This window comes from Salmo salar, chromosome ssa03 (assembly GCF_905237065.1).
Source record: "Salmo salar chromosome ssa03, Ssal_v3.1, whole genome shotgun sequence".
NCBI classification, from domain to species: domain Eukaryota; kingdom Metazoa; phylum Chordata; class Actinopteri; order Salmoniformes; family Salmonidae; genus Salmo; species Salmo salar.
In genome coordinates, this window is record NC_059444.1 from 1,353,193 (window position 1) to 1,381,115 (window position 27,923).

A 27,923-nucleotide genomic window follows, 5' to 3' on the forward strand; every position below is an offset into this window, starting at 1 on the left:
CAGGGTGTACCCAGCTCTCAGCTATATATCAGTATTGTGTGTTCAGACTGTCTCAGGGTGTACCCAGCTCTCAGCTATATATCAGTACTGTGTTCAGACTGTCTCAGGGTGTACCCAGCTCTCAGCTGTATATCAGTACTGTGTTCAGACTGTCTCAGGGTGTACCCAGCTCTCAGCTATATATCAGTACTGTGTTCAGACTGTCTCAGGGTGTACCCAGCTCTCAGCTGTATATCAGTACTGTGTTCAGACTGTCTCAGGGTGTACCCAGCTCTCAGCTGTATATCAGTACTGTGTTCAGACTGTCTCAGGGTGTACCCAGCTCTCAGCTGTATATCAGTACTGTGTGTTCAGACTGTCTCAGGGTGTACCCAGCTCTCAGCTATATATCAGTACAGTGTTCAGACTGTCTCAGGGTGTACCCAGCTCTCAGCTATATATCAGTACTGTGTTCAGACTGTCTCAGGGTGTACCCAGCTCTCAGCTATAGTACTGTGTTATGACTGTCTCAGGGTGTACCCAGCTCTCAGCTATATATCAGTACTGTGTTCAGACTGTCTCAGGGTGTACCCAGCTCTCAGCTATATATCAGTACTGTGTTCAGACTGTCTCAGGGTGTACCCAGCTCTCAGCAGTATATCAGTACTGTGTTCAGACTGTCTCAGGGTGTACCCAGCTCTCAGCTATATATCAGTACTGTGTTCAGACTGTCTCAGGGTGTACCCAGCTCTCAGCTGTATATCAATACTGTGTGTTCAGACTGTCTCAGGGTGTACCCAGCTCTCAGCTGTATATCAATACTGTGTGTTCAGACTGTCTCAGGGTGTACCCAGCTCTCAGCTATATATCAGTACTGTGTTAAGATTGTCTCAGGGTGTACCCAGTTCTCAGCTATATATCAGTACTGTGTTCAGACTGTCTCAGGGTGTACCCAGCTCTCAGCTATATATCAGTACTGTGTTCAGACTGTCTCAGGGTGTATCCAGCTCTCAGCTATAGTACTGTGTTCAGACTGTCTCAGGGGTACCCAGCTCTCAGCTATATATCAGTACTGTGTGTTCAGACTGTCTCAGGGTGTACCCAGCTCTCAGCTGTATATCAGTGCTGTGTTCAGACTGTCTCAGGGTGTACCCAGCTCTCAGCTATATATCAGTACTGTGTGTTCAGACTGTCTCAGGGTGTACCCAGCTCTCAGCTATATATCAATACAGTGTGTTCAGACTGTCTCAGGGTGTACCCAGCTCTCAGCTGTATATCAATACTGTGTGTTCAGACTGTCTCAGGGTGTACCCAGCTCTCAGCTATATATCAGTACTGTGTTAAGATTGTCTCAGGGTGTACCCAGTTCTCAGCTATATATCAGTACTGTGTTCAGACTGTCTCAGGGTGTACCCAGCTCTCAGCTATATATCAGTACTGTGTTCAGACTGTCTCAGGGTGTATCCAGCTCTCAGCTATAGTACTGTGTTCAGACTGTCTCAGGGGTACCCAGCTCTCAGCTATATATCAGTACTGTGTGTTCAGACTGTCTCAGGGTGTACCCAGCTCTCAGCTGTATATCAGTGCTGTGTTCAGACTGTCTCAGGGTGTACCCAGCTCTCAGCTATATATCAGTACTGTGTGTTCAGACTGTCTCAGGGTGTACCCAGCTCTCAGCTATATATCAATACTGTGTGTTCAGACTGTCTCAGGGTGTACCCAGCTCTCAGCTGTATATCAATACTGTGTGTTCAGACTGTCTCAGGGTGTACCCAGCTCTCAGCTATATATCAGTACTGTGTGTTCAGACTGTCTCAGGGTGTACCCAGCTCTCAGCTATATATCAATACTGTGTGTTCAGACTGTCTCAGGGTGTACCCAGCTCTCAGCTGTATATCAATACTGTGTGTTCAGACTGTCTCAGGGTGTACCCAGCTCTCAGCTGTATATCAGTACTGTGTTCAGACTGTCTCAGGGTGTACCCAGCTCTCAGCTGTATATCAGTACTGTGTGTTCAGACTGTCTCAGGGTGTACCCAGCTCTCAGCTATATATCAGTACTGTGTTCAGACTGTCTCAGGGTGTATCCAGCTCTCAGCTATAGTACTGTGTTCAGACTGTCTCAGGGGTACCCAGCTCTCAGCTATATATCAGTACTGTATTCAGACTGTCTCAGGGTGTACCCAGCTCTCAGCTGTATATCAGTACTGTGTTCAGACTGTCTCAGGGTGTACCCAGCTCTCAGCTGTATATCAGTACTGTGTTCAGACTGTCTCAGGGTGTACCCAGCTCTCAGCTGTATATCAGTACTGTGTTCAGACTGTCTCAGGGTGTACCCAGCTCTCAGCTGTATATCAGTACTGTGTGTTCAGACTGTCTCAGGGTGTACCCAGCTCTCAGCTATATATCAGTATTGTGTGTTCAGACTGTCTCAGGGTGTACCCAGCTCTCAGCTATATATCAGTACTGTGTTCAGACTGTCTCAGGGTGTACCCAGCTCTCAGCTGTATATCAGTACTGTGTTCAGACTGTCTCAGGGTGTACCCAGCTCTCAGCTATATATCAGTACTGTGTTCAGACTGTCTCAGGGTGTACCCAGCTCTCAGCTGTATATCAGTACTGTGTTCAGAATGTCTCAGGGTGTACCCAGCTCTCAGCTGTATATCAGTACTGTGTTCAGACTGTCTCAGGGTGTACCCAGCTCTCAGCTGTATATCAGTACTGTGTGTTCAGACTGTCTCAGGGTGTACCCAGCTCTCAGCTATATATCAGTACAGTGTTCAGACTGTCTCAGGGGTGTACCCAGCTCTCAGCTATATATCAGTACTGTGTTCAGACTGTCTCAGGGTGTACCCAGCTCTCAGCTATAGTACTGTGTTATGACTGTCTCAGGGTGTACCCAGCTATCAGCTATATATCAGTACTGTGTTCAGACTGTCTCAGGGTGTACCCAGCTCTCAGCTATATATCAGTACTGTGTTCAGACTGTCTCAGGGTGTACCCAGCTCTCAGCAGTATATCAGTACTGTGTTCAGACTGTCTCAGGGTGTACCCAGCTCTCAGCTATATATCAGTACTGTGTTCAGACTGTCTCAGGGTGTACCCAGCTCTCAGCTGTATATCAGTACTGTGTTCAGACTGTCTCAGGGTGTACCCAGCTCTCAGCTATATATCAGTACTGTGTTCAGACTGTCTAAGGGTGTACCCAGCTCTCAGCTGTATATCAGTACTGTGTTCAGACTGTCTCAGGGTGTACCCAGCTCTCAGCTACATATCAGTACTGTGTGTTCAGACTGTCTCAGGGTGTACCCAGCTCTCAGCTATATATCAGTACTGTGTTCAGACTGTCTCAGGGTGTACCCAGCTCTCAGCTGTATATCAATACTGTGTGTTCAGACTGTATCAGGGTGTACCCAGCTCTCAGCTATATATCAGTACTGTGTTAAGATTGTCTCAGGGTGTACCCAGTTCTCAGCTATATATCAGTACTGTGTTCAGACTGTCTCAGGGTGTACCCAGCTCTCAGCTATAGTACTGTGTTCAGACTGTCTCAGGGTGTACCCAGCTCTCAGCTGTATATTAGTAATGTGTTCAGACTGTCTCAGGGTGTACCCAGCTCTCAGCTATATATCAATACTGTGTGTTCAGACTGTCTCAGGGTGTACCCAGCTCTCAGCTGTATATCAATACTGTGTGTTCAGACTGTCTCAGGGTGTACCCAGCTCTCAGCTATATATCAGTACTGTGTTAAGATTGTCTCAGGGTGTACCCAGTTCTCAGCTATATATCAGTACTGTGTTCAGACTGTCTCAGGGTGTACCCAGCTCTCAGCTATATATCAGTACTGTGTTCAGACTGTCTCAGGGTGTACCCAGCTCTCAGCTATAGTACTGTGTTCAGACTGTCTCAGGGTGTACCCAGCTCTCAGCTATATATCAGTACTGTGTTCAGACTGTCTCAGGGTGTACCCAGCTCTCAGCTGTATATCAGTACTGTGTTCAGACTGTCTCAGGGTGTACCCAGCTCTCAGCTATAGTACTGTGTTCAGACTGTCTCAGGGTGTACCCAGCTCTCAGCTATATATCAGTACTGTGTTCAGACTGTCTCAGGGTGTACCCAGCTCTCAGCTGTATATCAGTACTGTGTTCAGACTGTCTCAGGGTGTACCCAGCTCTCAGCTGTATATCAGTGCTGTGTTCAGACTGTCTCAGGGTGTACCCAGCTCTCAGCCATATATCAGTACTGTGTTCAGACTGTCTCAGGGTGTACCCAGCTCTCAGCTATATATCAGTACTGTGTTCAGACTGTCTCAGGGTGTACCCAGCTCTCAGCTGTATATCAGTACTGTGTTCAGACTGTCTCAGGGTGTACCCAGCTCTCAGCTGTATATCAGTACTGTGTTCAGACTGTCTCAGGGTGTACCCAGCTCTCAGCTGTATATCAGTACTGTGTGTTCAGACTGTCTCAGGGTGTACCCAGCTCTCAGCTATATATCAGTACAGTGTTCAGACTGTCTCAGGGTGTACCCAGCTCTCAGCTATATATCAGTACTGTGTTCAGACTGTCTCAGGGTGTACCCAGCTCTCAGCTATAGTACTGTGTTATGACTGTCTCAGGGTGTACCCAGCTCTCAGCTATATATCAGTACTGTGTTCAGACTGTCTCAGGGTGTACCCAGCTCTCAGCTGTATATCAGTACTGTGTTCAGACTGTCTCAGGGTGTACCCAGCTCTCAGCTATATATCAGTGCTGTGTTCAGACTGTCTCAGGGTGTACCCAGCTCTCAGCTGTATATCAGTACTGTGTTCAGACTGTCTGAGGTTGTACCCAGCTCTCAGCTGTATATCAGTACTGTGTTCAGACTGTCTCAGGGTGTACCCAGCTCTCAGCTGTATATCAGTACTGTGTTCAGACTGTCTCAGGGTGTACCCAGCTCTCAGCTATATATCAGTACTGTGTTCAGACTGTCTCAGGGTGTACCCAGCTCTCAGGTGTATATCAGTACTGTGTGTTCAGACTGTCTCAGGGTGTACCCAGCTCTCAGCTATATATCAGTACTTTCTTCAGACTGTCTCAGGGTGTACCCAGCTCTCAGCTGTATATCAGTACTGTGTTCAGACTGTCTCAGGGTGTACCCAGCTCTCAGATATATATCAGTACTGTGTTCAGACTGTCTCAGGGTGTACACAGCTCTCAGCTGTATATCAGTACTGTGTGTTCAGACTGTCTCAGGGTGTACCCAGCTCTCAGCCATATATCAGTACTGTGTTCAGACTGTCTCAGGGTGTACCCAGCTCTCAGCTGTATATCAGTACTTTGTTCAGACTGTCTCAGGGTGTACTCAGCTCTCAGCTATATATCAGTACTGTGTACTCAGACTGTTTCAGGGTGTACCCAACTCTCAGCTATATCAGTACTGTGTGTTCAGACTGTCTCAGGGTGTACCCAGCTCTCAGCTATATATCAGTGCTGTGTTCAGACTGTCTCAGGGTGTACCCAGCTCTCAGCTATATATCAGTACTGTGTGTTCAGACTGTCTCAGGGTGTACCCAGCTCTCAGCTATATATCAGTACTGTGTTCAGACTGTCTCAGGGTGTACCCAGCTCTCAGCTATATATCAGTACTGTGTGTTCAGACTGTCTCAGGGTGTACCCAGCTCTCAGCTATATATCAGTGCTGTGTTCAGACTGTCTCAGGGTGTTCCCAGCTCTCAGCTGTATATTAGTAATGTGTTCAGACTGTCTCAGGGTGTACCCAGCTCTCAGCTGTATATCAATACTGTGTGTTCAGACTGTCTCAGGGTGTACCCAGCTCTCAGCTATATATCAGTACTGTGTTAAGATTGTCTCAGGGTGTACCCAGTTCTCAGCTATATATCAGTACTGTGTTCAGACTGTCTCAGGGTGTATCCAGCTCTCAGCTGTATATCAGTACTGTGTTCAGACTGTCTCAGGGTGTACCCAGCTGTCAGCTGTATATCAGTACTGTGTGTTCAGACTGTCTCATGGTGTACCCAGCTCTCAGCTATATATCAGTACAGTGTTCAGACTGTCTCAGGGTGTACCCAGCTCTCAGCTATATATCAGTACTGTGTTCAGACTGTCTCAGGGTGTACCCAGCTCTCAGCTATAGTACTGTGTTATGACTGTCTCAGGGTGTACCCAGCTCTCAGCTATATATCAGTACTGTGTTCAGACTGTCTCAGGGTGTACCCAGCTCTCAGCTGTATATCAGTACTGTGTTCAGACTGTCTCAGGGTGTACCCAGCTCTCAGCTATATATCAGTGCTGTGTTCAGACTGTCTCAGGGTGTACCCAGCTCTCAGCTGTATATCAGTACTGTGTTCAGACTGTCTGAGGTTGTACCCAGCTCTCAGCTGTATATCAGTACTGTGTTCAGACTGTCTCAGGGTGTACCCAGCTCTCAGCTGTATATCAGTACTGTGTTCAGACTGTCTCAGGGTGTACCCAGCTCTCAGCTATATATCAGTACTGTGTTCAGACTGTCTCAGGGTGTACCCAGCTCTCAGCTGTATATCAGTACTGTGTGTTCAGACTGTCTCAGGGTGTACCCAGCTCTCAGCTATATATCAGTACTTTCTTCAGACTGTCTCAGGGTGTACCCAGCTCTCAGCTGTATATCAGTACTGTGTGTTCAGACTGTCTCAGGGTGTACCCAGCTCTCAGCCATATATCAGTACTGTGTTCAGACTGTCTCAGGGTGTACCCAGCTCTCAGCTGTATATCAGTACTGTGTGTTCAGACTGTCTCAGGGTGTACCCAGCTCTCAGCCATATATCAGTACTGTGTTCAGACTGTCTCAGGGTGTACCCAGCTCTCAGCCATATATCAGTACTGTGTTCAGACTGTCTCAGGGTGTACCCAGCTCTCAGCTATATATCAGTACTGTGTGTTCAGACTGTCTCAGGGTGTACCCAGCTCTCAGCAATATATCAGTGCTGTGTTCAGACTGTCTCAGGGTGTTCCCAGCTCTCAGCTATATATCAGTACTTTCTTCAGACTGTCTCAGGGTGTACCCAGCTCTCAGCTGTATATCAGTACTGTGTTCAGACTGTCTCAGGGTGTACCCAGCTCTCAGCTGTATATTAGTAATGTGTTCAGACTGTCTCAGGGTGTACCCAGCTCTCAGCTGTATATCAATACTGTGTGTTCAGACTGTCTCAGGGTGTACCCAGCTCTCAGCTATATATCAGTACTGTGTTAAGATTGTCTCAGGGTGTACCCAGTTCTCAGCTATATATCAGTACTGTGTTCAGACTGTCTCAGGGTGTACCCAGCTCTCAGCTATATATCAGTACTGTGTTCAGACTGTCTCAGGGTGTACCCAGCTCTCAGCTATAGTACTGTGTTCAGACTGTCTCAGGGTGTACCCAGCTCTCAGCTGTATATCAATACTGTGTGTTCAGACTGTCTCAGGGTGTACCCAGCTCTCAGCTATATATCAGTACTGTGTTAAGATTGTCTCAGGGTGTACCCAGTTCTCAGCTATATATCAGTACTGTGTTCAGACTGTCTCAGGGTGTACCCAGCTCTCAGCTATATATCAGTACTGTGTTCAGACTGTCTCAGGGTGTACCCAGCTCTCAGCTATAGTACTGTGTTCAGACTGTCTCAGGGTGTACCCAGCTCTCAGCTATATATCAGTACTGTGTTCAGACTGTCTCAGGGTGTACCCAGCTCTCAGCTATATATCAGTACTGTGTTCAGACTGTCTCAGGGTGTACCCAGCTCTCAGCTGTATATCAGTACTGTGTTCAGACTGTCTCAGGGTGTACCCAGCTCTCAGCTATATATCAGTACTGTGTTCAGACTGTCTCAGGGTGTACCCAGCTCTCAGCTGTATATCAGTACTGTGTTCAGACTGTCTCAGGGTGTACCCAGCTCTCAGCTGTATATCAGTACTGTGTTCAGACTGTCTCAGGGTGTACCCAGCTCTCAGCTGTATATCAGTACTGTGTGTGTGTCCATTCATCACAGCCTGACGAGGCTGGATATGAACCATCCCTCAGGAGAACACACACACACACACACACACACACACACACACACACACACACACACACACACACACACACACACACACACACACACACACACACACACAGACGTCATAATGTTCATATATACTGGAAGTAGTCTCATTCCAGCGCCCGTCTGGGTGAAGTGTTGCCTAACCAGACCCACTGCAATCTGTTCTATCTAGCCAATGACTGAACCAGTTCCGTTTATTTGTCCTTTACTTCATAGCACCGTTAAAAGGCAGACACTCAGGGATCTGTGTGTGTGTCAGGTTTGTGTTGATGTGTTTCTCTCTCTCCCAGGATGTACAGACGTACCTCTAGCATGGTGGGACTGAGCTCTCCTTCTACAGTTGTAGCAGTGCTGAAGGTAACACATTCACAGTGCAGAATGTTAAACAGAGCCTATTAAGAGACATGAACTAGTCTTAAAGACAAAACAAACCACTCTCTGTCTGTCCTGTCTCCTCCCCACACATTACCATTAATATGTTCTCTGTCTGTCTGTCTGTCTGTCTGTCTGTCTGTCTGTCTGTCTGTCTGTCTGTCTGTCTGTCCTGTCTCCTCCCCACACATTACCATTAATATGTTCTCTGTCTGTCTGTCTGTCTGTCTGTCTGTCTGTCTGTCTGTCTGTCTGTCTGTCTGTCTGTCTGTCTGTCTGTCTGTCTAGCGCTGAATAAGGCAGTTAGTTAGTGTTGTTAATATTGTGTCTAACGCTCCCTGCAGCACGTTGATAAGTGGTCGTTTGATGTGTTTGCTCTGAACGAGGCAAGTGGAGACCACGCCCTCAAATTCATCTTCTTCGAACTACTCACCAGATACGACCTCATCAACAGATTCAAGGTACAATAGATTACCTTGGAACTCACCTGGAACTCACCTGAAACTCACCTGGGTTAATATAGGTTATGAATGGGTTAATACAGGTTATGAATGGGTTAATACAGGTTATAAATGGGTTAATATAGGTTATGAATGGGTTAATACAGGTTATGAATGGGTTAATATACGTTATGAATGGGATAATATACGTTATGAATGGGATAATATAGGTTATGAATGGGATGATATACGTTATGAATGGGATAATATAGGTTATGAATGGGATAATATAGGTTATGAATGGGATAATATAGGTTATGAATGGGTTAATATAGGTTATGAATGGGTTAGTATACATTATGAATGGGTTAATACAGGTTATGAATGGGTTAATATACGTTATGAATGGGATAATATAGTTTATGAATGGGATAATATAGGTTATGAATGGGTTAATATACGTTATGAATGGGTTAATACACATTATGAATGGGTTAATACAGGTTATGAATGGGTTAATATACGTTATGAATGGGATAATATACGTTATGAATGGGATAATATAGGTTATGAATGGGTTAATATAGGTTATGAATGGGTTAATATACGTTATGAATGGGATAATATAGGTTATGAATGGGATAATATATGTTATGAATGGGATAATACAGGTTATGAATGGGATAATATACGTTATGAATGGGTTAATATAGGTTATGAATGGGTTAATATAGGTTTTGAATGGGTTAATATACGTTATGAATGGGATAATACAGGTTATGAATGGGTTAACATAGGTTATGAATGGGATAATATACGTTATGAATGGGATAATATAGGTTATGAATGGGATGATATACGTTATGAATGGGATAATCTAGGTTATGAATGGGATAATATAGGTTATGAATGGGATAATATACATTATGAATGGGTTAATACAGGTTATGAATGGGTTAATATACGTTATGAATGGGATAATATACGTTATGAATGGGATAATATAGGTTATGAATGGGTTAATATAGGTTATGAATGGGTTAATATACATTATGAATGGGTTAATACAGGTTATGAATGGGTTAATATACGTTATGAATGGGATAATATATGTTATGAATGGGATAATATACGTTATGAATGGGTTAATATAGGTTATGAATGGGTTAATATACGTTATGAATGGGATAATACAGGTTATGAATGGGATAATACAGGTTATGAATGCGATAATATACGTTATGAATGGGTTAATATAGGTTATGAATGGGTTAATATAGGTTATGAATGGGTTAATATACGTTATGAATGGGATAATACAGGTTATGAATGGGTTAACATAGGTTATGAATGGGATAATATAAGTTATGAATGGGATAATATAGGTTATGAATGGGATGATATACGTTATGAATGGGATAATCTAGGTTATGAATGGGATAATATAGGTTATGAATGGGATAATATACGTTATGAATGGTATAATATAGGTTATGAATGGGTTAATATAGGTTATGAATGGGTTAATATACATTATGAATGGGTTAATACAGGTTATGAATGGGTTAATATACGTTATGAATGGGATAATATACATTATGAATGGGATAATATAGGTTATGAATGGGTTAATATACATTATGAATGGGTTAATATAGGTTATGAATGGGTTAATATACATTATGAATGGGTTAATACAGGTTATGAATGGGTTAATATACGTTATGAATGGGATAATATACGTTATGAATGGGATAATATAGGTTATGAATGGGATAATATAGGTTATGAATGGGATAATATATGTTATGAATGGGATAATACAGGTTATGAATGGGATAATATACATTATGAATGGGTTAATACAGGTTATGAATGGGATAATATACGTTATGAATGGGATAATATAGGTTATGAATGGGATGATATACGTTATGAATGGGATAATCTAGGTTATGAATGGGATAATATAGGTTATGAATGGGATAATATACGTTATGAATGGTATAATATAGGTTATGAATGGGTTAATATAGGTTATGAATGGGTTAATATACGTTATGAATGGGTTAATATACTTTATGAATGGGATAATATACGTTATGAATGGGTTAATATACGTTATGAATGGGTTAATATAGGTTATGAATGGGTTAATATACGTTATGAATGGGTTAATATACGTTATGAATGGGTTAATATACGTTATAAATGGGTTAATACAGGTTATGAAAGGGTTAATATACATTATGAATGGGATAATATAGGTTATGAATGGGATAATATAGGTTATGAATGGGTTAATATAGGTTATGAATGGGTTAATATACATTATGAATGGGTTAATACAGGTTATGAATGGGTTAATATACGTTATGAATGGGATAATATACGTTATGAATGGGATAATATAGGTTATGAATGGGTTAATATAGGTTATGAATGGGTTAATATACATTATGAATGGGTTAATACAGGTTATGAATGGGTTAATATAGGTTATGAATGGGATAATATACGTTATGAATGGGATAATATAGGTTATGAATGGGATGATATACGTTATGAATGGGATAATCTAGGTTATGAATGGGATAATATAGGTTATGAATGGGATAATATACGTTATGAATGGTATAATATAGGTTATGAATGGGTTAATATAGGTTATGAATGGGTTAATATACATTATGAATGGGTTAATACAGGTTATGAATGGGTTAATATACGTTATGAATGGGATAATATACATTATGAATGGGATAATATAGGTTATGAATGGGTTAATATACATTATGAATGGGTTAATATAGGTTATGAATGGGATAATATACGTAATAAATGGGATAATATATGTTATGAATGTGATAATACAGGTTATGAATGGGATAATACAGGTTATGAATGGGATAATATACGTTATGAATGGGATAATACAGGTTATGAATGGGATAATACAGGTTATGAATGGGATAATATACGTTATGAATGGGTTAATATAGGTTATGAATGGGATAATATATGTTATGAATGGGATAATACAGGTTATGAATGGGATAATACAGGTTATGAATGGGATAATATACGTTATGAATGGGTTAATATAGGTTATGAATGGGTTAATATAGGTTATGAATGGGATAATATACTTTATGAATGGGATAATATAGGTTATGAATGGGTTAATATACATTATGAATGGGATGATATAGGTTATGAATGGGTTAATATACGTTATGAATGGGTTAATATACGTTTTCAATGGGTTAATATACGTTATGAATGGGTTAATATACGTTTTCAATGGGTTAATATAGGTTATGAATGGGTTAATATACATTATGAATGGGTTAATACAGGTTATGAATAGGTTAATATAGGTTATGAATGGGTTAATATACGTTATGAATGGGTTAATATAGTTTATGAATGGGATAATATACGTTATGAATGGGATAATATAGGTTATGAATGGGTTAATATACGTTATGAATGGGATAATGTAGGTTATGAATGGGATAATATAGGTTATGAATGGGTTAATACAGGTTATGAATGGGTTAATATAGGTTATGAATGGGTTAATATACGTTATGAATGGGATAATATAGGTTATGAATGGGTTAATATACGTTATGAATGGGTTAATACACGTTATGAATGGGTTAATACAGGTTATGAATGGGTTAATATACGTTATGAATGGGATAATACAGGTTATGAATGGGATAATATACGTTATGAATGGGATAATATACGTTATGAATGGGATGATATACGTTATGAATGGGATAATATAGGTTATGAATGGGATAATACAGGTTATGAATGGGATAATATAGGTTATGAATGGGATAATATAGGTTATGAATGGAAAAATACAGGTTATGAATGGGATAATATAGGTTATGAATGGGATAATTTAGGTTATGAATGGGTTAACAGGTTATGAATGGGATTATATACATTATGAATGGGATAATACAGGTTATGAATGGGATAATATAGGTTATGAATGGGTTAATATAGGTTATGAATTGGATAATATAGGTTATGAATGGGATAATATAGGTTATGAATGGGATAATACGCGTTATGAATGGGATAATATACGTTACGAATGGGATAATATAGGTTATGAATGGGTTAATATACGTTATGAATGGTACAATATAGGTTATGAATGGGTTAATATACGTTATGAATGGTATAATATAGGTTATGAATGGGATAATACGCGTTATGAATGGGATAATATACGTTATGAATGGGATAATATAGGTTATGAATGGGTTAATATACGTTATGAATGGTATAATATAGGTTATGAATGGGATAATACGCGTTATGAATGGGATAATATAGGTTATGAATGGTTGTTCAAAATGTCGCCTGGGGTTCTGTTTTCTAACTCACCCAACTACAAACAGGTAAATAACGCTGTACTCTTGCATCGGACAGACCTAAATTAAACAAATGATTTGTCCCCCCATTCCTTCATTCCTACAGAGCTCCAACATTATGTCATTTCATCTCTACTGTTTCTCATCTACATGAGTGTGTGTGTGTGTGTGTGTGTGTGTGTGTGTGTGTGGCGTGTGTGTGAGTGTGTGTATGTATGGCGTGTGTGTGAGTGTGTGTGTGTATGGCGTGTGTGTGTGTGTGTGTGTGTGTGTGTGTGTGTGAGTGTGTGTGTGTGTGTGTGTGTGTGTGTGTGTGCGTGTGCGTGTGTGTGTGTGTGTGTCCTCTTTTCAGATCCCCGTCTCAGCGGTGGTCTCGTTCGTAGAAGCTCTGGAGGTGGGCTACGGTAAACACAACAACCCCTACCACAACCTGATGCACGCTGCGGACGTCACACAGACAATTCACTACCTACTGCTGAAGACTGGCATCGTGGTGAGATACACACACACACACACACACACACACACACACACACACACACACACACACACACACACACACACACACACACACACACACAATAGTCAGGGTAGCCATTTAACTAGATGTTCAGGAGTCTTATGTCTTGGGGGTAGAAGCTGTTTAGAAGCCTCTTGGACCTAGACTTGGCGCTCCGGTACCGCTTGCCGTGAGGTAGCAGAGAGAACAGTCTGTGACTAGGGTGGCTGGAGTCTATGACAATTTTTAGGGCCTTCCTCTGACACCGCCTGGTATAGAGGTCATGGATGGCAGGAAGCTTGGCCCCAGTGATGTACTGGGCCGTACGCACCACCCTCTGTAGCGCCTTACGGTCGGAGGCTGAGCAGTTGCCATACCAGGCGGTGATGCAACCGGTCAGGATGCTCTCGATGGTGCAGCTGTACCCTCTTCACGACTGTCTTGGTGTGTTTGGACCATGATAGTTTGTTGGTGATGTGGAAACCAAGGAACTTGAAGCTCTCAACCTGCTCAACTACAGCCCCGTCGATGAGAACGGGGGCGTGCTCGGTCCTCCTTTCCCTGTAGTCCACGATCATCTCCTTTGTCTTGATCATGTTGAGGGAGAGGTTGTTGTCCTGGCACCACCCGGCCAGCTCTCTGACCTCCTCCCTATAGGCTGTCTCGTCGTTATTGGTGATCAGGCCTAGCACTGTTGTGTCATCGGCAAATTTAATGATGGTGTTGGAGTCGTGCCTGGCCATGTAGTCGTGGGTGAACAGGGAGTACAGGAGGGGACTGAGCACGCACCCCTGAGGGGCTCCTGTGTTGAGGATCAGCGTGGCGGATGTGTTGTTACCTACCCTCACCACCTGGGGGCGGCCCGTCAGGAAGTCCAGGATCCAGTTGCAGAGGGAGGTGTTTAGTCCCAGGGTCCTTAGCTTAGTGATGAGCTTTGAGGGCACTATGGTGTTGAACGCTGAGCTGTAGTCAATGAACAGCATTCTCACATAGGTGTTCCTTTTGTCCAGGTGTGAAAAGGCAGCGTGGAGTGCAATAGAGATTGCATCATCTGTGGATCTGTTGGGGTGGTATGCAAATTGGAGTGGGTCTAAGGTTTCTGGGATAATGGTGTTGATGTGATCCATGACCAGCCTTTCAAAGCACTTCATGGCTACAGACCTGAGTGCTACGGGTCGGTCGTCATTTAGGCAGGTTACCTTAGTGTTATTGGGCACAGGGACTATGGTGGTCTGCTTAAAACATGTTGGTATTACAGACCTGGTAAGGGAGAGGTTGTAAACGTCAGTGAAGACATTTGCCAGTTGGTCAGCTCATGCTCTGAGTACGCGTCCTGGTAATCCGTCTGGCCCTGCGGCCTTGTGAATGTTGACCTGTTTTAAGATCTTACATTAAAAATCATTTTCAAATGTTATCCTCATCGCCATTGTTCCACCCTTTACTTACAACGTGGGCTAAGTTAGGATATTATACTGAATTGAAACAACCAGACTCAGAGGAAAACTTCAACTTGATAGAACAGGAGACTGATAGAACAGGAGGCTGATAGAACAGGAGGCTGATAGAACACGAGGCTGATAGAACAGGAGGCTGATAGAACAGGAGGCTGATAGAACAGGAGGCTGATAGAACACGAGGCTGATAGAACAGGAGGCTGATAGAACAGGAGGCTGATAGAACAGGAGGCTGATAGAACAGGAGGCTGATAGAACAGGAGGCTGATAGAACAGGAGGCTGATAGAACAGGAGGCTGATAGAACAGGAGGCTGGTAGAACAGGAGGCTGATAGAACAGGAGGCTGATAGAACAGGAGGCTGATAGAACAGGAGGCTGATAGAACAGGAGGCTGATAGAACAGGAGGCTGAAAGAACACGAGGCTGATAGAACAGGAGGCTGATAGAACAGGAGGCTGATAGAACATTAGACTGATAGAACAGGAGACTGATAGAACAGGAGACTGATAGAACAGGAGACTGATAGAACAGGAGACTGATAGAACAGGAGACTGATAGAACAGGAGGCTGATAGAACAGGAGGCTGATAGAACAGGAGGCTGATAGAACAGGAGGCTGATAGAACAGGAGACTGATAGAACTGGAGACTGATAGAACAGGAGGCTGATAGAACAGGAGGCTGAAAGAACACGAGGCTGATAGAACAGGAGGCTGATAGAACAGGAGGCTGATAGAACATTAGACTGATAGAACAGGAGACTGATAGAACAGGAGACTGATAGAACATTAGACTGATAGAACAGGAGGCTGATAGAACAGGAGGCTGATAGAACAGGAGACTGATAGAACAGGAGACTGAAAGAACAGGAGGCTGATAGAACAGGAGGCTGATAGAACAGGAGGCTGAAAGAACACGAGGCTGATAGAACAGGAGGCTGATAGAACAGGAGGCTGATAGAACAGGAGACTGATAGAACAGGAGGCTGATAGAACAGGAGGCTTATAGAACAGGAGACTGATAGAACAGGAGGCTGATAGAACAGGAGGCTGATAGAACAGGAGACTGAAAGAACAGGAGGCTGATAGAACAGGAGGCTGATAGAACAGGAGACTGATAGAACAGGAGGCTGATAGAACAGGAGGCTGATAGAACAGGAGGCTGATAGAACAGGAGGCTGATAGAACAGGAGGCTGATAGAACAGGAGGCTGATAGAACAGGAGGCTGATAGAACAGGAGACTGATAGAACAGGAGGCTGATAGAACATTAGACTGATAGAACAGGAGGCTGATAGAACAGGAGGCTGAAAGAACAGGAGGCTGATAGAACATTAGACTGATAGAACAGGAGGCTGATAGAACAGGAGACTGAAAGAACACGAGGCTGATAGAACAGGAGACTGAAAGAACACGAGACTGATAGAACAGGAGACTGATAGAACAGGAGGCTGATAGAACAGGAGACTGATAGAACAGGAGGCTGATAGAACAGGAGACTGATAGAACAGGAGGCTGATAGAACAGGAGGCTGATAGAACAGGAGACTGAAAGAACAGGAGGCTGATAGAACATTAGACTGATAGAACAGGAGGCTGATAGAACAGGAGACTGAAAGAACACGAGGCTGATAGAACAGGAGACTGAAAGAACACGAGACTGATAGAACAGGAGACTGATAGAACAGGAGACTGATAGAACAGGAGGCTGATAGAACAGGAGACTGAAAGAACAGGAGGCTGATAGAACAGGAGGCTGATAGAACAGGAGGCTGATAGAACAGGAGGCTGATAGAACAGGAGGCTGATGGAACAGGAGACTGATAGAACAGGAGACTGAAAGAACAGGAGGCTGATAGAACACGAGGCTGATAGAACAGGAGGCTGATAGAACAGGAGGCTGATAGAACAGGAGGCTGATAGAACATTAGACTGATGGAACATTAGACTGATGGAACAGGAGGCTGATAGAACAGGAGACTGATAGAACAGGAGGCTGATAGAACAGGAGGCTGATAGAACAGGAGGCTGATAGAACAGGAGACTGATAGAACAGGAGGCTGATAGAACAGGAGACTGAAAGAACAGGAGACTGATAGAACAGGAGACTGATAGAACAGGAGGCTGATAGAACAGGAGGCTGATAGAACAGGAGACTGATAGAACAGGAGACTGATAGAACAGGAGGCTGATAGAACAGGAGGCTGATAGAACAGGAGGCTGATAGAACAGGAGGCTGATAGAACAGGAGGCTGATAGAACAGGAGACTGATAGAACAGGAGGCTGATAGAACAGGAGACTGATAGAACAGGAGGCTGATAGAACAGGAGACTGATAGAACAGGAGGCTGATAGAACAGGAGGCTGATAGAACATTAGACTGATAGAACAGGAGGCTGATAGAACATTAGACTGATAGAACAGGAGGCTGATAGAACATGAGACTGAAAGAACAGGAGGCTGATAGAACATTAGACTGATAGAACAGGAGGCTGATAGAACAGGAGACTGAAAGAACACGAGGCTGATAGAACAGGAGACTGAAAGAACACGAGGCTGATAGAACAGGAGACTGAAAGAACACGAGGCTGATAGAACAGGAGGCTGATGGAACAGGAGACTGATAGAACAGGAGACTGAAAGAACAGGAGGCTGATAGAACACGAGGCTGATAGAACAGGAGGCTGATAGAACAGGAGGCTGATAGAACAGGAGGCTGATAGAACATTAGACTGATGGAACAGGAGGCTGATAGAACATTAGACTGATAGAACAGGAGACTGAAAGAACACGAGACTGATAGAACAGGAGGCTGATAGAACATTAGACTGATACAACATTAGACTGATAGAACAGGAGGCTGATAGAACAGGAGGCTGATAGAACAGGAGGCTGATAGAACATTAGACTGATGGAACAGGAGACTGATAGAACAGGAGGCTGATAGAACAGGAGACTGATAGAACAGGAGGCTGATAGAACAGGAGGCTGATAGAACAGGAGGCTGATAGAACAGGAGACTGATAGAACAGGAGACTGATGGAACAGGAGGCTGATAGAACAGGAGGCTGATAGAACAGGAGGCTGATAGAACACGAGGCTGATAGAACAGGAGGCTGATGGAACAGGAGACTGATAGAACAGGAGACTGAAAGAACAGGAGGCTGATAGAACACGAGGCTGATAGAACAGGAGGTTGATAGAACAGGAGGCTGATAGAACAGGAGGCTGATAGAACATTAGACTGATGGAACATTAGACTGATGGAACAGGAGGCTGATAGAACAGGAGACTGAAATAACAGGAGGCTGATAGAACAGGAGGCTGATAGAACATTAGACTGATAGAACAGGAGGCTGATAGAACAGGAGGCTGATAGAACAGGAGGCTGATAGAACAGGAGACTGATAGAACATTAGACTGATAGAACAGGAGGCTGATAGAACATTAGACTGATAGAACATTAGACTGATAGAACAGGAGGCTGATAGAACAGGAGGCTGATAGAACAGGAGGCTGATAGAACAGGAGGCTGATAGAACATTAGACTGATGGAACAGGAGGCTGATGGAACAGGAGGCTTATAGAACAGGAGACTGATAGAACAGGAGGCTGATAGAACAGGAGACTGATAGAACAGGAGGCTGATAGAACATTAGACTGATAGAACAGGAGGCTGATAGAACAGGAGGCTGATAGAACATTAGACTGATAGAACAGGAGACTGATGGAACAGGAGGCTGATAGAACAGGAGACTGATAGAACAGGAGGCTGATAGAACATTAGACTGATAGAACAGGAGACTGATAGAACATTAGACTGATAGAACAGGAGGCTGATAGAACAGGAGGCTGATAGAACAGGAGGCTGATAGAACAGGAGGCTGATAGAACATTAGACTGATAGAACAGGAGGCTGATAGAACAGGAGGCTGATAGAACAGGAGGCTGATAGAACAGGAGGCTGATAGAACATTAGACTGATAGAACAGGAGGCTGATAGAACATGAGACTGAAAGAACAGGAGGCTGATAGAACATTAGACTGATAGAACAGGAGGCTGATAGAACAGGAGACTGAAAGAACACGAGGCTGATAGAACAGGAGACTGAAAGAACACGAGGCTGATAGAACAGGAGACTGAAAGAACACGAGGCTGATAGAACAGGAGGCTGATGGAACAGGAGACTGATAGAACAGGAGACTGAAAGAACAGGAGGCTGATAGAACACGAGGCTGATAGAACAGGAGGCTGATAGAACAGGAGGCTGATAGAACAGGAGGCTGATAGAACATTAGACTGATGGAACAGGAGGCTGATAGAACATTAGACTGATAGAACAGGAGACTGAAAGAACACGAGACTGATAGAACAGGAGGCTGATAGAACATTAGACTGATACAACATTAGACTGATAGAACAGGAGGCTGATAGAACAGGAGGCTGATAGAACAGGAGGCTGATAGAACATTAGACTGATGGAACAGGAGACTGATAGAACAGGAGGCTGATAGAACAGGAGACTGATAGAACAGGAGGCTGATAGAACAGGAGGCTGATAGAACAGGAGGCTGATAGAACAGGAGACTGATAGAACAGGAGACTGATGGAACAGGAGGCTGATAGAACAGGAGGCTGATAGAACAGGAGGCTGATAGAACACGAGGCTGATAGAACAGGAGGCTGATGGAACAGGAGACTGATAGAACAGGAGACTGAAAGAACAGGAGGCTGATAGAACACGAGGCTGATAGAACAGGAGGCTGATAGAACAGGAGGCTGATAGAACAGGAGGCTGATAGAACATTAGACTGATGGAACATTAGACTGATGGAACAGGAGGCTGATAGAACAGGAGACTGAAATAACAGGAGGCTGATAGAACAGGAGACTGAAAGAACAGGAGGCTGATAGAACAGGAGGCTGATAGAACAGGAGGCTGATAGAACAGGAGACTGATAGAACATTAGACTGATAGAACAGGAGGCTGATAGAACATTAGACTGATAGAACATTAGACTGATAGAACAGGAGGCTGATAGAACAGGAGGCTGATAGAACAGGAGGCTGATAGAACAGGAGGCTGATAGAACATTAGACTGATGGAACAGGAGGCTGATGGAACAGGAGGCTTATAGAACAGGAGACTGATAGAACAGGAGGCTGATAGAACAGGAGACTGATAGAACAGGAGGCTGATAGAACATTAGACTGATAGAACAGGAGGCTGATAGAACAGGAGGCTGATAGAACATTAGACTGATAGAACAGGAGACTGATGGAACAGGAGGCTGATAGAACAGGAGACTGATAGAACAGGAGGCTGATAGAACATTAGACTGATAGAACAGGAGACTGATAGAACATTAGACTGATAGAACAGGAGGCTGATAGAACAGGAGGCTGATAGAACAGGAGGCTGATAGAACAGGAGGCTGATAGAACAGGAGGCTGATAGAACATTAGACTGATAGAACAGGAGGCTGATAGAACAGGAGGCTGATAGAACAGGAGGCTGATAGAACAGGAGGCTGATAGAACATTAGACTGATAGAACAGGAGGCTGATAGAACATTAGACTGATAGAACAGGAGGCTGATAGAACAGGAGGCTGATAGAACAGGAGGCTGATAGAACAGGAGACTGAAAGAACACGAGGCTGATAGAACATTAGACTGATAGAACAGGAGGCTGATAGAACAGGAGACTGATAGAACATTAGGCTGATAGAACAGGAGGCTGATAGAACAGGAGGCTGATAGAACAGGAGACTGATAGAACAGGAGACTGATAGAACATTAGACTGATAGAACAGGAGGCTGATAGAACAGGAGGCTGATAGAACAGGAGGCTGATAGAACAGGAGGCTGATAGAACAGGAGACTGATAGAACAGGAGGCTGATAGAACAGGAGGCTGATAGAACAGGAGGCTGATAGAACAGGAGGCTGATAGAACAGGAGGCTGATAGAACACGAGGCTGATAGAACAGGAGGCTGATAGAACATTAGACTGATAGAACAGGAGACTGATAGAACAGGAGACTGATAGAACAGGAGGCTGAAAGAACACGAGGCTGATAGAACAGGAGGCTGATAGAACAGGAGGCTGATAGAACATTAGACTGATAGAACAGGAGACTGATAGAACAGGAGACTGATAGAACATTAGACTGATAGAACAGGAGGCTGATAGAACAGGAGACTGATAGAACAGGAGACTGATAGAACAGGAGACTGATAGAACAGGAGACTGATAGAACAGGAGGCTGATAGAACAGGAGGCTGATAGAACAGGAGGCTGATAGAACAGGAGACTGATAGAACAGGAGACTGATAGAACAGGAGGCTGATAGAACAGGAGGCTGAAAGAACACGAGGCTGATAGAACAGGAGGCTGATAGAACAGGAGGCTGATAGAACATTAGACTGATAGAACAGGAGACTGATAGAACAGGAGACTGATAGAACATTAGACTGATAGAACAGGAGGCTGATAGAACAGGAGGCTGATAGAACAGGAGACTGATAGAACAGGAGACTGAAAGAACAGGAGGCTGATAGAACAGGAGGCTGATAGAACAGGAGGCTGAAAGAACACGAGGCTGATAGAACAGGAGGCTGATAGAACAGGAGGCTGATAGAACAGGAGACTGATAGAACAGGAGGCTGATAGAACAGGAGGCTTATAGAACAGGAGACTGATAGAACAGGAGGCTGATAGAACAGGAGGCTGATAGAACAGGAGACTGAAAGAACAGGAGGCTGATAGAACAGGAGGCTGATAGAACAGGAGACTGATAGAACAGGAGGCTGATAGAACAGGAGGCTGATAGAACAGGAGGCTGATAGAACAGGAGGCTGATAGAACAGGAGGCTGATAGAACAGGAGGCTGATAGAACAGGAGGCTGATAGAACAGGAGACTGATAGAACAGGAGGCTGATAGAACATTAGACTGATAGAACAGGAGGCTGATAGAACAGGAGGCTGAAAGAACAGGAGGCTGATAGAACATTAGACTGATAGAACAGGAGGCTGATAGAACAGGAGACTGAAAGAACACGAGGCTGATAGAACAGGAGACTGAAAGAACACGAGACTGATAGAACAGGAGACTGATAGAACAGGAGGCTGATAGAACAGGAGACTGATAGAACAGGAGGCTGATAGAACAGGAGACTGATAGAACAGGAGGCTGATAGAACAGGAGGCTGATAGAACAGGAGACTGAAAGAACAGGAGGCTGATAGAACATTAGACTGATAGAACAGGAGGCTGATAGAACAGGAGACTGAAAGAACACGAGGCTGATAGAACAGGAGACTGAAAGAACACGAGACTGATAGAACAGGAGACTGATAGAACAGGAGACTGATAGAACAGGAGGCTGATAGAACAGGAGACTGAAAGAACAGGAGGCTGATAGAACAGGAGGCTGATAGAACAGGAGGCTGATAGAACAGGAGGCTGATAGAACAGGAGGCTGATGGAACAGGAGACTGATAGAACAGGAGACTGAAAGAACAGGAGGCTGATAGAACACTAGGCTGATAGAACAGGAGGCTGATAGAACAGGAGGCTGATAGAACAGGAGGCTGATAGAACATTAGACTGATGGAACATTAGACTGATGGAACAGGAGGCTGATAGAACAGGAGACTGATAGAACAGGAGGCTGATAGAACAGGAGGCTGATAGAACAGGAGGCTGATAGAACAGGAGACTGATAGAACAGGAGGCTGATAGAACAGGAGACTGAAAGAACAGGAGACTGATAGAACAGGAGACTGATAGAACAGGAGGCTGATAGAACAGGAGGCTGATAGAACAGGAGACTGATAGAACAGGAGACTGATAGAACAGGAGGCTGATAGAACAGGAGGCTGATAGAACAGGAGGCTGATAGAACAGGAGGCTGATAGAACAGGAGGCTGATAGAACAGGAGACTGATAGAACAGGAGGCTGATAGAACAGGAGACTGATAGAACAGGAGGCTGATAGAACAGGAGACTGATAGAACAGGAGGCTGATAGAACAGGAGGCTGATAGAACATTAGACTGATAGAACAGGAGGCTGATAGAACATTAGACTGATAGAACAGGAGGCTGATAGAACATGAGACTGAAAGAACAGGAGGCTGATAGAACATTAGACTGATAGAACAGGAGGCTGATAGAACAGGAGACTGAAAGAACACGAGGCTGATAGAACAGGAGACTGAAAGAACACGAGGCTGATAGAACAGGAGGCTGATGGAACAGGAGACTGATAGAACAGGAGACTGAAAGAACAGGAGGCTGATAGAACACGAGGCTGATAGAACAGGAGGCTGATAGAACAGGAGGCTGATAGAACAGGAGGCTGATAGAACATTAGACTGATGGAACAGGAGGCTGATAGAACATTAGACTGATAGAACAGGAGACTGAAAGAACACGAGACTGATAGAACAGGAGGCTGATAGAACATTAGACTGATACAACATTAGACTGATAGAACAGGAGGCTGATAGAACAGGAGGCTGATAGAACAGGAGGCTGATAGAACATTAGACTGATGGAACAGGAGACTGATAGAACAGGAGGCTGATAGAACAGGAGACTGATAGAACAGGAGGCTGATAGAACAGGAGGCTGATAGAACAGGAGGCTGATAGAACAGGAGACTGATAGAACAGGAGACTGATGGAACAGGAGGCTGATAGAACAGGAGGCTGATAGAACAGGAGGCTGATAGAACACGAGGCTGATAGAACAGGAGGCTGATGGAACAGGAGACTGATAGAACAGGAGGCTGATAGAACACGAGGCTGATAGAACAGGAGGTTGATAGAACAGGAGGCTGATAGAACAGGAGGCTGATAGAACATTAGACTGATGGAACATTAGACTGATGGAACAGGAGGCTGATAGAACAGGAGACTGAAATAACAGGAGGCTGATAGAACAGGAGACTGAAAGAACAGGAGGCTGATAGAACAGGAGGCTGATAGAACAGGAGGCTGATAGAACAGGAGACTGATAGAACATTAGACTGATAGAACAGGAGGCTGATAGAACATTAGACTGATAGAACATTAGACTGATAGAACAGGAGGCTGATAGAACAGGAGGCTGATAGAACAGGAGGCTGATAGAACAGGAGGCTGATAGAACATTAGACTGATGGAACAGGAGGCTGATGGAACAGGAGGCTTATAGAACAGGAGACTGATAGAACAGGAGGCTGATAGAACAGGAGACTGATAGAACAGGAGGCTGATAGAACATTAGACTGATAGAACAGGAGGCTGATAGAACAGGAGGCTGATAGAACATTAGACTGATAGAACAGGAGACTGATGGAACAGGAGGCTGATAGAACAGGAGACTGATAGAACAGGAGGCTGATAGAACATTAGACTGATAGAACAGGAGACTGATAGAACATTAGACTGATAGAACAGGAGGCTGATAGAACAGGAGGCTGATAGAACAGGAGGCTGATAGAACAGGAGGCTGATAGAACAGGAGGCTGATAGAACATTAGACTGATAGAACAGGAGGCTGATAGAACAGGAGGCTGATAGAACAGGAGGCTGATAGAACAGGAGGCTGATAGAACATTAGACTGATAGAACAGGAGGCTGATAGAACATGAGACTGAAAGAACAGGAGGCTGATAGAACATTAGACTGATAGAACAGGAGGCTGATAGAACAGGAGACTGAAAGAACACGAGGCTGATAGAACAGGAGACTGAAAGAACACGAGGCTGATAGAACAGGAGACTGAAAGAACACGAGGCTGATAGAACAGGAGGCTGATGGAACAGGAGACTGATAGAACAGGAGACTGAAAGAACAGGAGGCTGATAGAACACGAGGCTGATAGAACAGGAGGCTGATAGAACAGGAGGCTGATAGAACAGGAGGCTGATAGAACATTAGACTGATGGAACAGGAGGCTGATAGAACATTAGACTGATAGAACAGGAGACTGAAAGAACACGAGACTGATAGAACAGGAGGCTGATAGAACATTAGACTGATACAACATTAGACTGATAGAACAGGAGGCTGATAGAACAGGAGGCTGATAGAACAGGAGGCTGATAGAACATTAGACTGATGGAACAGGAGACTGATAGAACAGGAGGCTGATAGAACAGGAGACTGATAGAACAGGAGGCTGATAGAACAGGAGGCTGATAGAACAGGAGGCTGATAGAACAGGAGACTGATAGAACAGGAGACTGATGGAACAGGAGGCTGATAGAACAGGAGGCTGATAGAACAGGAGGCTGATAGAACACGAGGCTGATAGAACAGGAGGCTGATGGAACAGGAGACTGATAGAACAGGAGACTGAAAGAACAGGAGGCTGATAGAACACGAGGCTGATAGAACAGGAGGCTGATAGAACAGGAGGCTGATAGAACAGGAGGCTGATAGAACATTAGACTGATGGAACATTAGACTGATGGAACAGGAGGCTGATAGAACAGGAGACTGATAGAACAGGAGGCTGATAGAACAGGAGGCTGATAGAACAGGAGACTGAAATAACAGGAGGCTGATAGAACAGGAGACTGAAAGAACAGGAGGCTGATAGAACAGGAGGCTGATAGAACAGGAGGCTGATAGAACAGGAGACTGATAGAACATTAGACTGATAGAACAGGAGGCTGATAGAACATTAGACTGATAGAACATTAGACTGATAGAACAGGAGGCTGATAGAACAGGAGGCTGATAGAACAGGAGGCTGATAGAACAGGAGGCTGATAGAACATTAGACTGATGGAACAGGAGGCTGATGGAACAGGAGGCTTATAGAACAGGAGACTGATAGAACAGGAGGCTGATAGAACAGGAGACTGATAGAACAGGAGGCTGATAGAACATTAGACTGATAGAACAGGAGGCTGATAGAACAGGAGGCTGATAGAACATTAGACTGATAGAACAGGAGACTGATGGAACAGGAGGCTGATAGAACAGGAGACTGATAGAACAGGAGGCTGATAGAACATTAGACTGATAGAACAGGAGACTGATAGAACATTAGACTGATAGAACAGGAGGCTGATAGAACAGGAGGCTGATAGAACAGGAGGCTGATAGAACAGGAGGCTGATAGAACAGGAGGCTGATAGAACATTAGACTGATAGAACAGGAGGCTGATAGAACAGGAGGCTGATAGAACAGGAGGCTGATAGAACAGGAGGCTGATAGAACATTAGACTGATAGAACAGGAGGCTGATAGAACATTAGACTGATAGAACAGGAGGCTGATAGAACAGGAGGCTGATAGAACAGGAGGCTGATAGAACAGGAGACTGAAAGAACACGAGGCTGATAGAACATTAGACTGATAGAACAGGAGGCTGATAGAACAGGAGACTGATAGAACATTAGGCTGATAGAACAGGAGGCTGATAGAACAGGAGGCTGATAGAACAGGAGACTGATAGAACAGGAGACTGATAGAACATTAGACTGATAGAACAGGAGGCTGATAGAACAGGAGGCTGATAGAACAGGAGGCTGATAGAACAGGAGACTGATAGAACAGGAGGCTGATAGAACAGGAGGCTGATAGAACAGGAGGCTGATAGAACAGGAGGCTGATAGAACAGGAGGCTGATAGAACACGAGGCTGATAGAACAGGAGGCTGATAGAACATTAGACTGATAGAACAGGAGACTGATAGAACAGGAGACTGATAGAACAGGAGGCTGATAGAACAGGAGGCTGATAGAACAGGAGGCTGATAGAACAGGAGACTGAAAGAACAGGAGGCTGATAGAACAGGAGGCTGATAGAACAGGAGGCTGATAGAACAGGAGGCTGATAGAACATTAGACTGATAGAACAGGAGGCTGATAGAACAGGAGGCTGATAGAACAGGAGGCTGATAGAACAGGAGGCTGATAGAACAGGAGGCTGATAGAACAGGAGACTGATAGAACAGGAGGCTGATAGAACAGGAGGCTGATAGAACAGGAGGCTGATAGAACAGGATGTAATGTTCAACTGTTACGTTTGTTATTTTCACACCCTCTTCTCTCTCTCCTTTCTGTATGGTCTCTCTCTACGGGGTCTGTCGGACGCAGCATTGGTTGACTGAGCTAGAGATCTTTGCGATGATCTTTGCAGCAGCGGTTCACGACTACGAACACACTGGAACCACCAACAATTTCCACATCCAGACCAGGTAATAGATGACTGATGTAACAGATCCAGACCAGGTAATAGATGACTGATGTAACAGATCCAGACCAGGTAATAGATGACTGATTTAACAGATCCAGACCAGGTAATAGATGACTGATCTAACAGATCCAGACCAGGTAATAGATGACTGATGTAACAGATCCAGACCAGGTAATAGATGACTGATTTAACAGATCCAGACCAGGTAATAGATGACTGATGTAACAGATCCAGACCAGGTAATAGATGACTGATCTAACAGATCCAGACCAGGTAATAGATGACTGATGTAACAGATCCAGACCAGGTAATAGATGACTGATCTAACAGATCCAGACCAGGTAATAGATGACTGATGTAACAGATCCAGACCAGGTAATAGATGACTGATTTAACAGATCCAGACCAGGTAATAGATGACTGATCTAACAGATCCAGACCAGGTAATAGATGACTGATTTAACAGATCCAGACCAGGTAATAGATGACTGATGTAACAGATCCAGACCAGGTAATAGATGACTGAT

The 27,923-nt window shown here is 44.0% G+C and overlaps 1 protein-coding gene across 1 annotated transcript in view; it reads left to right on the forward strand.

The window, feature by feature from the left end:
- Positions 1-27,923, forward strand: part of LOC106596054 (calcium/calmodulin-dependent 3',5'-cyclic nucleotide phosphodiesterase 1A) — a 95,980-nt gene that overhangs the window by 26,193 nt on the left and 41,864 nt on the right. Inside the window, exons 4-7 of the mRNA XM_045714332.1 lie at positions 8,321-8,387; positions 8,747-8,863; positions 13,598-13,738; positions 27,297-27,397. Of these exons, the coding sequence (XP_045570288.1) occupies positions 8,321-8,387; positions 8,747-8,863; positions 13,598-13,738; positions 27,297-27,397 (426 nt within the window). The remainder of the gene's footprint in view (positions 1-8,320; positions 8,388-8,746; positions 8,864-13,597; positions 13,739-27,296; positions 27,398-27,923) is intronic.